At 41.5% G+C, this 16,443-nt stretch overlaps 2 protein-coding genes across 2 annotated transcripts; both read right to left on the bottom strand.

Moving 5' to 3' along the window:
- Positions 1 to 1,717: 1,717 nt before the first annotated feature.
- NUTF2 (nuclear transport factor 2) lies at positions 1,718 to 7,119 on the bottom strand. The gene is made up of 5 exons (XM_053449586.1): positions 7,010 to 7,119; positions 3,836 to 3,954; positions 3,092 to 3,163; positions 2,818 to 2,916; positions 1,718 to 2,283 (listed from the first exon to the last, which is right to left on the bottom strand). Exons 2-5 carry the CDS (start codon positions 3,932 to 3,934, stop codon positions 2,170 to 2,172), a joined length of 384 nt encoding a protein of 127 aa, XP_053305561.1. The 5' UTR covers positions 3,935 to 3,954; positions 7,010 to 7,119; the 3' UTR covers positions 1,718 to 2,169.
- Positions 7,120 to 9,841: 2,722 nt separating this feature from the next.
- On the bottom strand, positions 9,842 to 14,496 carry PSKH1 (protein serine kinase H1). Its single transcript, XM_053449576.1, has 5 exons — positions 14,376 to 14,496; positions 12,111 to 12,292; positions 11,840 to 11,944; positions 10,576 to 11,587; positions 9,842 to 10,173 (listed from the first exon to the last, which is right to left on the bottom strand). The coding sequence occupies exons 4-5, from the start codon at positions 11,539 to 11,541 to the stop codon at positions 9,856 to 9,858; spliced, it is 1,284 nt and encodes a 427-aa protein (XP_053305551.1). The 5' UTR covers positions 11,542 to 11,587; positions 11,840 to 11,944; positions 12,111 to 12,292; positions 14,376 to 14,496; the 3' UTR covers positions 9,842 to 9,855.
- Positions 14,497 to 16,443: the final 1,947 nt, after the last annotated feature.

Here is a 16,443-nt window from a genome sequence, read left to right as displayed (position 1 = left end):
TATGTCTGCCTTTCAGGAGGGGCCACCATATCGTGCCATTTCAGACCGTCACAAGTATGCCCACGTGGGAGCTGCAATGGAAGTCTGTGCTCTACCTGCACTAACCTCCATGGATTTCACTGCCCCACTGGGCCAGACAAGGGTGATCAGAGGGACCTCCTCAACTAGCCCATGATCTCTACTCCATGGAAAAGAGCAGCAGTTACCAGAGAAAGTGCCTGAGAAGCAGGACTGTTGGGAGTTATGGTACAGTAGGCGAGGGTATCCTTCCAGTAACCAACCAACTTGACCTTTTTCATACATTAAAGCCAATTAAATAATGGCCACCTGGCAACCATAAGCAGCAGTATAACGGCTTGAGGGCCGTGTCTTTATAATGTAACACAAGCTGTGTAATTGATTATATCGCTCAGAAGCTGAATGGTTATTTAGTCACTTTCTAAACATACTTTGTTTCTATACGCTTTACTGTGACACTTAGGGACATAGAAAACATACACCAACCTACCCACCAGCGTGATCTGTTGATTAAGTATGGTAAAGTGTAAAAATTACTTATAAAGCCTGTGTCGCTGGTGAAACGTGTGCGTCAGTGTTACGGCTGCATGCTTGGCAACCAGGACCAACTCACCAGAACCAGCTCTGCACATGTGCAATGTGAGCGTGACATCACAACGCAGAACAATCTGCCACTGGGACAATAAATTGAGACCTGGTCCAGTCGAAGGTCTGTCTTGGCCAATCCACACGCAGCAGGGATCAGGGATTTTGGCAAGCTAGTGTAAATCACACAGTTAAGGGATGAGGGTAGCCCATGAGTGTCATTCTCTGCCAAAACAATCCAGGTGCTTGTAGTCAGGAAAGTCAGTCTTCAGTAAGTCATGCTACCGCATACCCCGAAGAAGCGGATTTCAAGGGGCTAAGATAGGTGTATAATAAATGCAGCAGAATAGGACATTTTGGTTTTATAATTCAAAGCACCATACTGTGGGGTGTGTGGGACCTCTGCACCTACTCGTGGGACCTCTCCCTCATGCTGCTCGGGCTCGGTGGAGAATGTTCCCAACAGCAACACTAAAGAAGAATGCATATTAAACACTTACCTGAGGTATAAGCTGCAGCAGTCCTCAGTAACAGGGGAAAAAAGCCTTCCGCCGTTAAGGGTCATTACAGTATCCCACCCAAAGCATTGTCTGAGCCAGCGCTGGAGCGGACTAGCGGTCCATATCCAGGCAAATATCTCAATGAAAATAAATTGCCAGTTCTGCGGCATCCCGCCGTTCGCAAGGGGGCTGCAGAACTATCACGTACGTTAACGGGCACATGATGGCTGGGGGGGGGGTTATGCCATGGTTTCCCACAAATGCGACTATAGGATCTCTAATGCTAATGGGCATGCACAAGAGATCAATAAATATACATTGATTTACAAACATTAAAAGCAACATATGCTAGTGGTATAAGTGGTTACTAATATCGTGCGGTGGTTTTTTTCCCGTCTGCAACCATTGTAATTGCTGAAAGTACAACACTCGATTGTCCTTATTCATTAAATTAAAAAGAAATAAATGCAAGGTTCCAAAAATACTTTTTCAACAAGAATAAAACAGCGTAGACCATTGGCTCTTACTCAGTTTCCGTCTTTCAGCGGGACGCAGGCACTCTCGTAGCGGGGGCACAGAAATTGAACGCAAAGAAAAAACGCACACCAAGAGGATTGAGAACAAATCGTACGTTTACCAAGTGTATTTTAGAAATAAAATCGGCATAACCTTCACTCATATATATGGAGAAAAACAGAACCTCTAAAGCCTATTATAATGCTTTTTTTTTATTACTCGTTTTCTTTGGATTACTAGAGTAATTGTTTACATAAAAAAGCAATCCTTTTAATTTTGTCCAAAGGCATGCTTGTACATTGTGTTAAATGCAAAACATTTCCAAAAATCATACACATCTGAAACGCTAACCAGTCGATAGTCGAATTGTAAACTGCTAAAACACTCGCCATAGCAGCAGGCTTAAAACTCACCTAAGTGTAAATGGCTTCTTCGGACTATATAAACAGTGTATGAGGTTTGTAATGTTCAGGGGATAGGAAACTGCCTTACAAACACAAAAATAAAGAATAACAGAGGAACAGTTTATTGGCTCTTCGCTGGGAAGAAATCAACCAAAGTTATGCAGTGCTAGCCGGAACATGTCATTTGTACAGACCCAGGCATCTTGAATGTTCTTTAGTAGAAATACTTGGTGAAATCCTATTACTTGGTCATCGTCTGCCTGTAACACAACAGAAAAAAGTGGTACAATACACAACCGTGGATCTGTATTCTTGGGCTCAGGAAAAACACTACCCATACATGGATGGTACAAGTCAGTTTATTCCTGTCTGGTAAAAGTTTAAATCGGGTTAGAGATAGACAGACAGCGTTGGCTTCAATGCTGGCAGCATCATAGAACTGTATAGAGTGAGTAATGCGGAACCAGTAATCCCGTTGGTGGTATTTAGGGTACATTTTCCCCCCGGCTGCTTTGATGATTGCTTCTCTTTTCAAATATTCCCCCAGAACTGCGTTTTACATATAAAAGTGCAGCAGGGCGTTACAAGCTCAGAACTTAGAAGCTGAAGCTTGCACTGTCCAACAGAGGTCCCACTTTTATATCTCCATACCAATAGCACAGAAAAAAAATACGTTAATAAAAAACACACACACACACACTCATAAGGTTTATGCATATTGGCCATCTTGGTAAAAAGATAAAATAACAAATAAATAAATTTAAAATATAAAAAAATGGGGGGGGGGGTTGTACCTTTAGCTGACCAACAACCATACTGACTATGCAGCTGTCTGGCGTAGGTTGATGATCTTGAGAGGTGATGCTATGTTGGATTTTCGTAAACGGGAGCGACTGTAAAACAAGAATAAAAATACAACCACATCTCTTCCGTCAAGTCTCCCTTTAGTGAATAGACCCCCAAAGACATGCAGTAATCCTAGTTATTTACTATACCATCAAGAATGCTTGTAGTGCAATTTTAGTTGACAAAGAGGTACACTTTCACTAAAGCAGATTTAATACTTACGGAAATTTTCTCAACAATCGCAGCTTTGCCATGATACTGCTGTCCTTCCCAGGTAAGGCATGAAGCGTCAATCTAGACATGCAATAATATGTTAACATTAGCGCCATTTTAATACATTTACATTTTAATACATTTTGGAGACAATGCTAGCGATTACAGAATTGACTCGGGAGACTGAAATTTTTAGTAGCCAGGAAAAGGTGTATAAATAGATGCAAACGTAGAGTCCGGAACCAGGAGCATCTAGGAGTCATGGCAACCAGGTTATTGAGATTTTACAAAACAAAAAAAATCTGCAAAACATATAAAACATGCTATCAGAATTTGCTCCTTCCATATATGAATGATTATTCCTTTTCCATTAAATCATCCTGGTGTTAGGGCAACATTCAGGACACAAAACATGACATAATGCAGGCTTTACACTTGCGTTACTAAGATCACCTAATAATAAGGAAATTACAGTTAAAGCTGGAAGGGGCATCTTCTGTAGCCTGGCCCATGGCTCCCGCGGGGTGTTTATGTTTCAGAGCGAGGGATTAGGGAACAGCACACACATTTATATTCCTATAATGGCTGTAGATCTGTTACATTACTGTTTGCTGCACACCGGGATTACATACCAAGAGTCACAAAACATTTTGTTTCAAAACAGAAACAGATTAGTAAAGCAAGTAAAAAGAGCAACATTTATACAACTTCTTAGAAAATCAAATAAATAAATAAAAAGGAGAGACTGCTCACATATATTGCAGCTAACTGGCACCTGTCGGTGTCAAACAATTGATAGTAATGTTGCACAAAACTCGATCCAATCTGCTCCCAAATCGGCTTTTCACCCATTCTGAACTTTCAGCTGGAATCTAAGAGAGAAACACATTTGGTAAAGTGTGAAAACGAGCAAATACCGTGCAGAGAATAGACTTGAATTCCGCGAAAGAAGAAGACATTTCCCAGCGATCAGCGGCAGGACAGCGCTGCCATACAGCTCAACGGGGTCTTATTAGACCTCCCAGCCTGCAAACCCCGCCAAGCAAGCGCTGGAGCACGCCACACGGGCAGAGGCGTATATCCAGCAAGCCAAGAACCTGGAGGGGCAGAATAGGGGCAAATGCAAGGGGGTCCACACAAAGAAATGGACGGGCCACTTATCTATAATGGCTGGAGTGTCACTTTCTCTCGCATGCAAGCTGTCTGGGCAGTAGCGCAGTTTAATGCAGAATTGTGTCCCTGGATCCCAGATATCGATGAGAAAATGATAGAAGACAGCAGATCATTCTTCCAATAATACACGGGCACATGAGGCGAATGCATCATGGCGGCAAATGCAGTTTAGTGGGCAGATTTTGCTCTAAAAGCAATGATTTATTGGCAAAAAAAAAACGCTTTATATATTGGCTGGTGAAATACTGTTTGTATTCGTTTGGTCACGAATTGAGGGACACAGTGTAATAAATTCAGAGCACATGTACCCAAAAGCCGTCAGTCAGAGCTTTTGCATGTGTTTGCCTTTTGTCTTTGCTGTTTGTGTCACACGCTTTGTCCGACAAATCTTTCTGAATCTCTCTTTTGTGCCAGTGGTTTTCTACAGGGCATGAAGCCAACCTGTAGAACACGGCGCTGGGACCATCACACTATACGCTCCAACCAGATATCGAAACGATAAAACTACAAAGACCGACAAAAGGGAACACACTGGTTAAGAGGTCCATTAGTTGAATAATCTTCAAAAGGCCTCCGTACTGCAGGTAAACAGTGACATCCCTGAAGGTCCCTTATCCGCCTTCCAGGTGCCATCAAGCAGGACCAAGTCCACCTGGGCCGGTGCACCGGGAAGCGGAGAGTGCTGGGACGGCTCTGATTGAATTAGAACGCTCTAAACGCATGAACCCTTCCAGGGAGAATGGATTTATAACAATACATTCCCCATACGGATCCTTAGCAACTTTCCTTCTCTCCCACAAGCCTGAATGGCAAAGTTAACCAATCTGTCATTTCCCACTCGGTTATTGCAAACAATAACTTGCGAAGTCTCCATAATTGTATAAGTTACGCGTCATAATGAACTTCTGAGGTTCTATCAGAGGAAGACTCTACAGAAGGGGCTCTGTTACCGCTATAGAGACAAGTTACACACTAGATCCTCATTCCATACAGCGTGTTAATATAGCCGGTGTCTAAGTGGCATCCCGTTACAAGTGGTTACCATTCCCTGCTGACCTTTACCAGGGATGCCCCAAGTGTTTAGCTGCTTACTTTTTAATAACTTTCTGTACCCAGAACACCAAGCTTCCTTCAAAAATTCCTGAAACTAGGCAAAAAAGATAAATGTGAATTTTTAAGGACAGTATCATTCCCTCAATCACAGTAAAGATCTACGTACAGAATGAAAAGGCAAAGTGTACCTTGAGGCACTAAACACCTTAAATATTATGCCTTATTACACTTATTTACTTCCAAGTAGATCACGAGAACTACAGGTCTCATAAAAGGCCCCATCTCCTTCTCTTTTAAACATACAACCTGCCGACGTGGGGCCCGCAGCTCTCAATGCATTTTTTGTCTTGCAAGCCTGAAATACCCTATTCATTACATCACCTAACTCCCACCCCCCATCACTGGCCCATACAATCCAGTGATTCAGGTCCCCGCTACCTGAACCACGGGAAACAAACACACCCAGCTTCTGTCAAACGTAGAAACGCAGAATTTGACGGCGGAACCATACTACACTGAATCCTTAATCAGTACTTGATCACGTCAGATTCAATAAAACCGTATCCCAAGCACGTTTAAGATCTCTAATTACATCTACCACTTCTGAGGGGAGACTGTGCCGCTTATCTACCACGCTCTTAGTAAAGTAAACCTTCCTTAAATCACAGCAAACCTCTGACCCTCTAGTTGTAGATTATGATGTCCTGTAGTAATATTTATCCTCCTTTAAAACATTTACATTTCCTTCCCGTCTCCTCCTCCCGGCTATTTTGCATGCGGAAGATGCATTGCTGCATGTACGCTGTAGGCAGAACCCCAACGTGCATCTGCAGCAAGCCTTCCCATTGATTTCAATAAGAGCATCTTCCTGCTGCTGACTGGCTGCTTCAAGCAGCCAATCAGTGGCAAGGATCACTAGTCCTGGAGGGCAGCTGCAGGGCTGCAGTTAGAATGCATACTGCACAGTACTCACACTGGGTTAGGGATACTCACAGAGGACTTTAATACCCTAGTCGTCTTTACCGGGGGGAGGGTATGAGGGGCAGTTAATTGTCTCTCTAACAGCACAAGAGTTAATGGATCAAAAGCAATGGAGGAGAGAAGTTCACAGACTTCGCAGCCACGTGGTACAGAAGCCGAGAAGGCAGTTCTATAAATACCGTCCCTCTGCGCCTATTCATCGCATGGCCGGTGGGTGCGGCATCTGCCCAATAAGGAAAACTCGTATGTAAAGCACGAGACAATAAAGAGGAAAAGCTCGAGTTCTAACGAACAGCGAATAGAATTCTAATTAAAACCACCGAAACGAGGCCTCAGCCCCCCCCGCCCGAATACTAACGATCGCAGCGCTATGTATGCACCGCTATGACAGGTCGCACGGCATGCTATTCATTACAATCCCGCTGTAATCAGACTTCGCGCGATATCTCCGCTGGGTAACGTTATTCTCGAATGAATAAAGCCCTATATGGTTAAAAGAAGAGCGTGAGGGCGCCAGGCCTGGAGGAATGTAATGCAAAGTAACAGGACAGCAATGCCGGGGTCACTCCACAAAGAGGCCTGCAGCGGCACCTCAGAGAGTGCAAAGCGTGAGGGAGCAGAGGTACCGGGCCGCTACCGACTCTCGCAGGAACTGCTAGCTCGCCATAGGAATGTGTTTTAATAGGCAGCTTCCTGGGTCTCCTAAATGACCGAACTTACCCAGCACCAGGTCCTGCTTCAGCGCGGCCCCACCGCTCGGAATCGGAACGACTCCCGCCACCGCCCTCGCGCGTCCAAACCACCTCCCTTCAGTGGGCGGACCGAATCGCTGCAATGGCTTATGGGAGTTGTAGTTTCTCTTGGGTACAAGAGTCCAATGCGGGCCTACTAGAGAAAAAGAAACTTGTGTAACATTTTAAGTGTACATGTGATTAATAAAGAACTCTAACACTGTAATGATCTGTGTGGCCTAGTATGTAAAGGGCAACATACATTTTAAGTATATATAGTGTAATGTGATGCACTTTATCTTACATACTGTTTATCCATTGTATAACAGTGTGCATACATACATCCCAACAGCCCTGTTTTTTATGGTAAAGTCCCAGGCATTGTCCTGGGTAGCTGGCCCACTCACCCCCTTTTGCATGCATCTAGAAGCACAGGCAGCAGAGATCTGGACACCTGAAATGCCGGAGTGGTGGGTTACAGAATACGGTAGCGCTATATATATATTTAAAAAAACTGGAATTGCGACCGGCAGCTGCTCACGATGGACCCAAACTGCACAGGAAGATAAGGGAGACATTACTCTGTCTCTTATTTTTTTAAGGCACTGATCCATTGCACTACGTGGGACCTCTATGCGGAGAGAAACTTGTTGTGACATCATACCGAACCAATTGGTCAATTAGGTTTTGCTTTTTCTTAGCCTCTTAGTGTTCAGAGGGAAGGACAATCCTTCATGCCATAGTTCCCCAGGAGATTCCCCCATTTGGTGTTTTTCCTCTCCTGAGCGCTGGAGGCTGATCATTCTTGAGTCAAAAGGTTGCTGTCATCATGGTCCCCTCTGAGGCTAAATTAGTTGGACTCTGATTAAAGGGATATTTTTATATCCCTATAATAAAAATGATGCATTCGGTTTAACCAAAGGAATAGACAAGAGCCACACTAGAGTGCATACTAAAGAGCTGCAAGACTGACTTCATTGGGCCCCTTGATATCTTACGCCAGAGTTCTGAAAATGCCTCAATATACGCTATAGCTTTATATACAATCTCTAAAAGAAGAAATACTTAACATTCTAGACTTTTATAATGCATATGTAAATACACAAGATAAAATATTTCATGTCAACTCATTGCATACAAGGTAAACCCATTTCTCTTTATTCCATTTATTTAAGAAGAAAAGCAAGGATAACATTCCTAGCCATTTACAGAAGAGCAACATTATTCACATTTATAGAAAAAAAACTGCAAAATTTCAGTCTATTGAACAGAATATTAATCCAATCACACTGCATTCTTTTTGGTTCTTATGGCTGCAATGAAACAGGAAACATGTTTAGTTTTATCACTTTAGGACCTGTATGAAATGAAGATAGAGCATTAACCAGCATGGCAAGATAAGAGTGCAGTTATATAAACTTAGTTTTTATTAAAGGGGGAGGACCGTGGTCTGATGGGGGAAAAAAATAATGATAAAAACAAAAGTCTTACTCCCATAGTTGTATAAAAACATTTTCTATGCAAAACTCCTTACACCAGGGAAACGTCTGGTGGGCCGCTGCACACTCTTCCAATGCAGACGTCTGCATATGCCTGGCCGGACACTATAGGAGTATAAAAAGTAATGTGTCACCAAGCATGTACAGGTTTCAGCTGCACAAAGGTCATCAGGGGACCGCTGGCCTTAAAGTAATAGGGACCAGTTGTCATAGCCAGTTTCCGTGTGTGTGTGTGCGTGTGTGTGGGCAGATTACATTGATGAACTGGTTGTGTGTAGTGTGACAATTTATTCACAATAGTAGTTTTTCTGATCACTTGGCTCAGAATGAAGCCTACCCATGTTAGACTCCAACCTCTAATAACCCAGAGATACCAAACACAAAGAATAACTCTGCTGTGGCACATCAGTCTGATTCTTCTAGATAAGGTTCATGCACCATTACTTAGAACAAGGGGTTGTACAATGATTAGGATACTCTCAGCTGTGTAATAATACCGCTTTGTAATAATACTGGTTCTAGAATATATTAGGACAATTACCTTATCTAAATTTTACCTTAAATTGCAGAAAAAAATCAAAAACCTCTCTCCATATGTAACTTAATTACAAGACATGTTTTTAAACTTTAATAAAGGGTTTCTATCTACTTTAGTTAGTATACGCAGATTATTTCTGAAGCTGTTCAGAGACAGTTGGCTAATTCTAATTAATGGTTGTTATACATAGAATGGATTTTTAGACTCGACACTCAACTCAACTTTTGGAAGCCCAATAATTGGTTCCGGTTTCGCTCAATAGGGTTGATTTATGAAAGGTGTCACGGACATGAAAAACACGGATTAACACCAAGCACAATTGCGATAGCAGCAGCGTGTAGATGTTCCTTGCAACAATTTTCCAGAACGCAAGTAGTCCGGGTCACATAAAAAGCGGTGTACAGATACTTCAGAGGTAACTGCTGCATCCAAAGGACGGTTAACGTGCCCAAAGCATGACATTCAGAGTATTCAGTCTATCACGCACATGTCACCCTTTAACCAACAATATCTTTTAAAAAATTACAGGGAAGTTATTGGTCTTGGCATCAATGCATTGAGAGGCAATTTTCCTTTAGAATGTTCTCACTCTTTAAAATAGAGGTGGCACAAGGCACATGAGTATCATTTGGTCCACTGTACGCATCGAAGAGGAACTTAGATACGTTAAAAAATGTCACGAAGACGACAGACGTCACAGATGTGTTCTTTGATCATAGTATATGAAGTTTTTAAGACGGAGGTGTTCAAGATTAGAAGGCACTTATTTTTAGTATATTTTTTACTCTGTTAGAGTGCTCAGCGATTATAATGTTGCTGATACCGTAGATTCAATTCTCGCAGCTCGCGTTCTCTCACTCGCCGAGACTTAGTGGATTTGGTGGAGCGACTGGAGCGAGTTGAATGCGAAGATTTTGTGCTTTGGCAACGAGAAGATGCCCTCTTCAGCAAGTTTTGGGAGATGGATCTGTGCAGGTTCTTCATAGAGGAAGATGCGGCCATGCTTACTACCCATGGGTGCTTTAGCGCTTGTGTTGCAGTCAACCTCTCGCTTGGTTCTACCATAAGCAGACGGTCAATAAAGTCCTTTGCCAGATTTGAAACACTAGGCCATGGCTGCAGGATGGAGACACAAACAACACTTTACAAATATGGTAAAATAATCACATTATATCATGGCCCTGGCTCACACAACCCAAACGTGCCCATTTTCAAAAAAGCCTCTTTCAAATTAATAAGGAATATAGCCAAAATATTGTATTTTTTTTAAGTGTTTCCGCTCAGGGACAAGCTCTCACCCGGTTCCTCCAACCAGGAGAGAGCCCTGTTGTGGAAATACATGGAAGCCGCCAGGAGAACTCAGAGGAGTGCTGGGAGAAGAAGAAAGAGAGGATCAAGAAGGAGGAGAGCAACAAGAAGAGGAGCTGAAGAGAAATTGATAGAGAAGCAGAGATGGTAGAGAGAAAATGAGAGAGGAAGAGTGAGAAAATCCAAATTCTGTCTGAAAAAAACACTTACCTCTCCAGAGTAACTGTATTTCCCCTTTAAAATTTGTCGGTATAATCTGGTTCTATTATCATCCTCAAATGGCATAGTTCCGCTTAAAAGTATATACGATATGACTCCCAACGCCCACATGTCGACAGCATTGGTATAGGGTTTCCTCACCAATATTTCAGGTGCAATATACTCAGGAGTTCCACAAGTGGTCTTCATTAAACAGTCACCACCTTTCTTTCGAGCACTTGCAAGTCCAAAATCGGTTATCATAATTTTGGAGTCTGTCCCCGGATGGTAATAGAGCAGATTTTCAGGCTTTAGGTCTCTATGCGTAATGCCAAGTGTGTGCAAGTATTTCACGCCTTCCAAGACCATCTGCAAAACTCGGGTAGCATCCCTCTCCGTGAAGGAGCCTTTGGCAATTATGCGGTCAAAAAGCTCACCACCTGTAGCCAACTCCATCACCATATAAACCCTTTCCTGGGTCTCAAACACTTCAATAAGCTGGATAATGTTGGTATGGCGGACTCGCCTGAGCACGCTAAGCTCCGATTCACATACTTCCCTTCCCTCTCTGTACTTGGTCTCAATCATTTTAATGGCATAGGGCTGTTTGGATGCTTTGTGTTCAACTCGTACAACACGGCTAAAACTCCCTCGTCCAATAAGTGCCTTGATGTCATACTTTGCAGTCACACGTGGATCAAACTTTGCCCTGTATTTAGCCACTTTGTTCCTCCGAGGGTCTGGATTTTCTGTATGAGAGTTTATATATCCAGGAGGATACGGAGGAGACAATGAATTCTTCTTCAGATCTGTCTGCTCACAGTCTGTAATAAAGTGCTTATACTGGTCATTTTTCGAGAACACAAAGGGTTCCACCTTTTTCACCAAGTCCAGCTGTACATTTTTTGGAGGCTCTGGGAGTACTTTGCTCGTTCCACAGCCCATTATGGAGTAATATCTTATCTCCCATGTAGACATGGCATCAGCGCAGCTCCATAAAGAAAGGCATCTGTTCCTAAACCTCCTAATGAACCAAAGGGGAGAAAAAAAAAAAAAGATTAGAATATAATTTTAAAACATTTGTAATAGTTTCAATACCTTTTATAACTTTTGCTTTATATAGTGTTGGTTTATATGAATCAAATCTTAAGGAGCCAACTTGTACAGATCATAGCGGTGCTGCATGAGACTGCACACTTTGCAGACCATTTGCATCTCCTCTTTACCACAAAATACTATGTTCTTTCTGTAACAATCAGTATTTTTTGGTGCAAACCTCTGTACGTTATTCCTCCATGGCTGTTTCGTTCAGCAGATGACACATGAACATGCTCCTCTTTTTCTGGAGATGGAATATCCATGGATGAATAAAATGACACTCCTTGAAAAATATAAATTAAAAAAATATCAGTATAAGAGTCTATCAGAACAAATAACAGATATAGGTTAACTGTTACTACTTGTGACTGTAAGAAACAGGAAAAACAACAAAAAAATAACAAAAACAAAAATAATAACAACAACAACGATGATAGTTATATGCTTACCATCAAACTCCTTAATGCTGATTTGAGGCCCGTAGTGGTGTTCTTATTTTAGAACTAACAGCTGCAGGATGGTTAAAGCCGGCTGCCAGCTCTTCTACAAGTACTGCGTGCATTCTGTCGGCAAAAGCAATCCAGTTGCAGAAGCAAATGACCATTTCTTTGTCTCCTCTGTGTTTCATGCACTAAAAATAAAAAACAAAAACATGAAACATAAATCGTTTCCAAGTAAAGGGGAGTGACAAAGAGAGGACAAATTAATGAGAAAGGGAACCATAACTGCCCTACTGAACTGTGCCTAGGGGTGCCCTTGGCTGCTAACTGGGCAAACGTACTCATCAAATGGACACTGTACCAGGGAACTTATTTTTCTTAATGGGAAACGTGTAGGATCCGGAAGGAGCATTCACCATGTATTTTGCATTAATGGGAATATCTCACTTTAGCCCGGAGCCGGAGTAACATCAAGAGTAATACTCAAAGTAATGGTAGGGTTTGCACCATGGAGCCTTGTGAGTAAACATATAGAAGATTACTCCAAGCAACCAAAATGTAACAAACAAACCTACAGCAAACACCCCTCAGAGAATAGAGAAGTGATTTGGTAACATTTATACAACCTTGTATGGAATAATTTAATGGGCAATCTAAACAATACAACCATGCAGCTTGCACTAGCCCTAAAGAAAGGGCCATCCTCTGAACGAATACAAAACATTGGGAAATAGTAAATTATTATTTATTTTTGCCAGAGTTCCTGAAAGCCCCCTACTGTCAACCGACCTCCCTAAGTCTTCCTTTGCAACCTTGGAAAGTGGTCCTCCCCAGATATACAAATCATCTAAAGGAAAAAAATCTAAGCAGCTTAGACGTCTTTTTAAAAATAAAGGAACCGGTAACTACAAAGCAGCGCCTATTAACCCTCCATTTATCCCCCCCCCCCGAGTACTGACATTTCTAGGCAGTAAAATACCATTATCTTTAGGAATAAAAAGCAGTAAAGCCCATTAGATATACCGAGTACATATACCACGGCCATAGAAATACTTTTATAAAACATTTCTATGGGAGATCTACTAACTAACGAAGATCTCGTTTCAAAGAAGGATCAAAGTCATTTTTTAACACAACTGCTCCCAATATCAGCCCTTCCCTCCAGAGTATTTCTATGTGAAATAGCGACATGCTTTCGTGCGGGACAGGTGCCAGCAGGGTTCAATCTGCCAACGTCTACAGATTCAAGTGCCGCATATAGCCCGCATGCACATTGAGTCTGGTTTGCTTTTTTGACCCCCCCCCCAAAAAAAAAGATATACCCAATTTAACTGATCCAGATACTGAATATTTCTTTCAGGTAAGAATAAGAATGCATGCATTACGAACAAAAAGACATATTGTAAAGCCCTGTTCATCCAAACCCTTTCTCATCACATCAAGCTCTTCTTTACTAATCCTACCCATTGCACCAGTCCCTTGCTGAAGAATTTATAGCATAATCTTTAAAAAAAAGTTATAAAAAAGACCTATTTTGGTTAAATACAATTAAAAAAAGAAAGAGTTTACTGACTTTTAATGAAATCCTAGCAGGGTTTTGGTGAGAGTGCCGCTTACCCACCAGCAGCCTTTTTGACACCTGTCAATCATGTGTTAACACCTTCTTCTCTACTCTCTGGGAGCCGGACAGAGCCCAGTGACAACCTGTAACCTACGCGGGGCAGACGGGGGCATCAGTGCTAATAAAGAGATGGGGGATGAGCTGGAAAGCACCAAGTACAGTATGGTGCCAGGAGACCATGGGCACTTACATTACTTCTAAACTTATAAACCCTCACATAAAAATAGTATTCCTTAAAAATAATGCAAGGGGAAAAAAAGACAATTTTTATGTCTTGAAAAGTTATTTAGTATGAAACACACACATAAATCATATTTGAAAATAATAACCTAGAAAGAGACTATACAACACATATTATATATATATATATATACATATACATACATACATACACAGAAATTATCTTAAAGCTACACACATTCAATAAAAAAATACAACACTTTCCCACCACAGCACAATAAAGCACATGATGATATATATACACACACACATCTGTGCAAAATCGTGCAAAAACAGTGTTAGCCATCACAGCACTGTGATAAGCAAATTTATCCTGATGTTTGAAGTTGCAGATTCGTTAACAACTCGGAAAACAATAAGATCGACAAAGAAAATAATAGCTGATAAATCGGTTCTTTGAGTTTGTTTCTCACCTCCTCGTCGCACTTTGACCTCCCGGAAAGTAAATAGTAAAACTCTATTGAGGTTAAGAAGTGCCGTTAACTATTGATTCGTGCAGAAATATTTGAGGAGTCACGGAAACCGGAAGTGCTCTGACTTCACATTAAAGGGCCGCCCCTCTCATTGAACTCTTTGGTGTTGTTGCTATGGTTCCGCTCAGCTCTTTGGGATCCATAGCAACAACACCAGCGAGATCTCATAGAGCAAGAAAAACTTAAAACCCTTTAAACAGGAGGAAAACTAAAAAAAATTACTACTTTATATAGATTCAAACAAAATATTGTTTTAAAAAATACAGCTGTTGATGTAATAGTAGACTCTCACAGTGAGGAAAGTGCACACATCCCAAGTGTTCCTGTTTTTGAGACACAGTCCCTCTTTTTTGAATTCAGTAGTAACATGGTAATATGCCTGTTAATCAAAAGATCAGTCGCTTTTAGAGTATAGGGGGATTTAATAATAATAATAAATAATAATAATAATCCTCTAGATTGCGAGCAGAGCCCTCTTTACCTAATGTATCGGTTTAAATATATGTATTGTAAGAAGCGCTACAGAAATTGTTGGCACTATATAAATAAAAAATAATAGTGATAAAAAAATATTGTTTTTTATTAAGTGATAAAGCACAGTAGAAATATTAGAAAGTATGAGTACTAAAAAAATAACCAAGCTCGGAAAATTGCTTTAGTTTTTCAAAGGATTACAGCACGATATTTTGAATAAATTCCAGTGCATTTAACCAGGTGCTCATGACTGCCAGTCTCTTTGGGTTAAAATACAGGACTCAGCAACCCTGGGGTATTTTGACGTAGTGGCGGCTAAGCAATATACAGCAGTATAGTGTGATGGAATTCCCAATATGTATGCTGTGGATAGATGTTTTTTGATTGGTATTTTTCTTAGACATGCACTGAATTCTTGTTTTGTTTTATGATTTTGTTTTATCAAAGAGAGACATCAGGGAGGAAAGAAGGACACAGGGAAATACAAAAATGATGGAGAGAAAGAAAGATGGACACCAGGGAAGGAAAGAGGGACATCTAAAAAGGAAAGAAGGTTACCAAGAAAGAATGATTGAAGTAAATGGGGACATCAGAGGAGGAAAGGAGGCATAGGGGAAGAAAGAGGGACATCAAGGAATGAACGATGGATAGGGGAAAAAAGGCATCAGGCAAGAAAAGAAGACATCAAGGCAGGAAAAGGGGGGTACAGGGAAAGAAAAAAAGGACATCAGGAAAAGAAAGGAAGCTGAGAAAGAAAGAGGGACATCAGGATAGAAGAGAAGGACACAGAGAAAAAAGGACACCAGAAAGAGAAACATCACGGTAGGAGAGAATAACACCAGGGAAAAAAAGGACATCAGTGAAGGGAAGAATGACATCAGGGAAGGAGAGAAGGACACCAGGGAAAAAAGGACATCGGGGAAGGAGAGGATGACATCAGGATAGGAGAGAAGGACACCAGGGAAAAAAAAGGACATCAGTTTAGGGAAGGATGACATCAGGGAAGGAGAGAAGGACACCAGGGAAAAAATGACATCAGTGAAGGGAAGGATGACATCAGGGAAGGAGAGAAGGACACCAGGGAAAAAATGACATCAGGGCAGGAGAGAAGAACACCAGGGAAAAGGGGACATCAGTGAGGGGAAGGATGACATCAGGGAAGGAGAGGAAGCTGAGAAAGAAAGCGAAACATCAGGGTAGGAAAGGACATCAAGGAAACATGACATTAGTGAAGGAATGGGGACACAAAGAAAGAGGGACACCAGGTTAGGAGAGAAGGACACCAGGACACAGAGAAATAAAGAGGGACATCAGGGAATAAAATAATGACAAAGAAGAAGGAAGGAGGATCTGCCTTCCTAAAGAGATGAACTTGGAAGAAATGCTTTTGGGCAACTCCACTTATTTCATAGAACCAATAACTTGTTCAAAACATAAATATAAACTATAATTAGACTATAATCTTTATAAAATAACCTTTTCATAGAGAAGGACACGTCATAAACACTACGCTCGGTGTCATGGCGAGAAGCTC

Source organism: Spea bombifrons, chromosome 10 (genome assembly GCF_027358695.1).
Source record: "Spea bombifrons isolate aSpeBom1 chromosome 10, aSpeBom1.2.pri, whole genome shotgun sequence".
Lineage (NCBI taxonomy): Eukaryota > Metazoa > Chordata > Amphibia > Anura > Pelobatidae > Spea > Spea bombifrons.
This window is presented reverse-complemented; position numbering and strand designations above follow the sequence as displayed.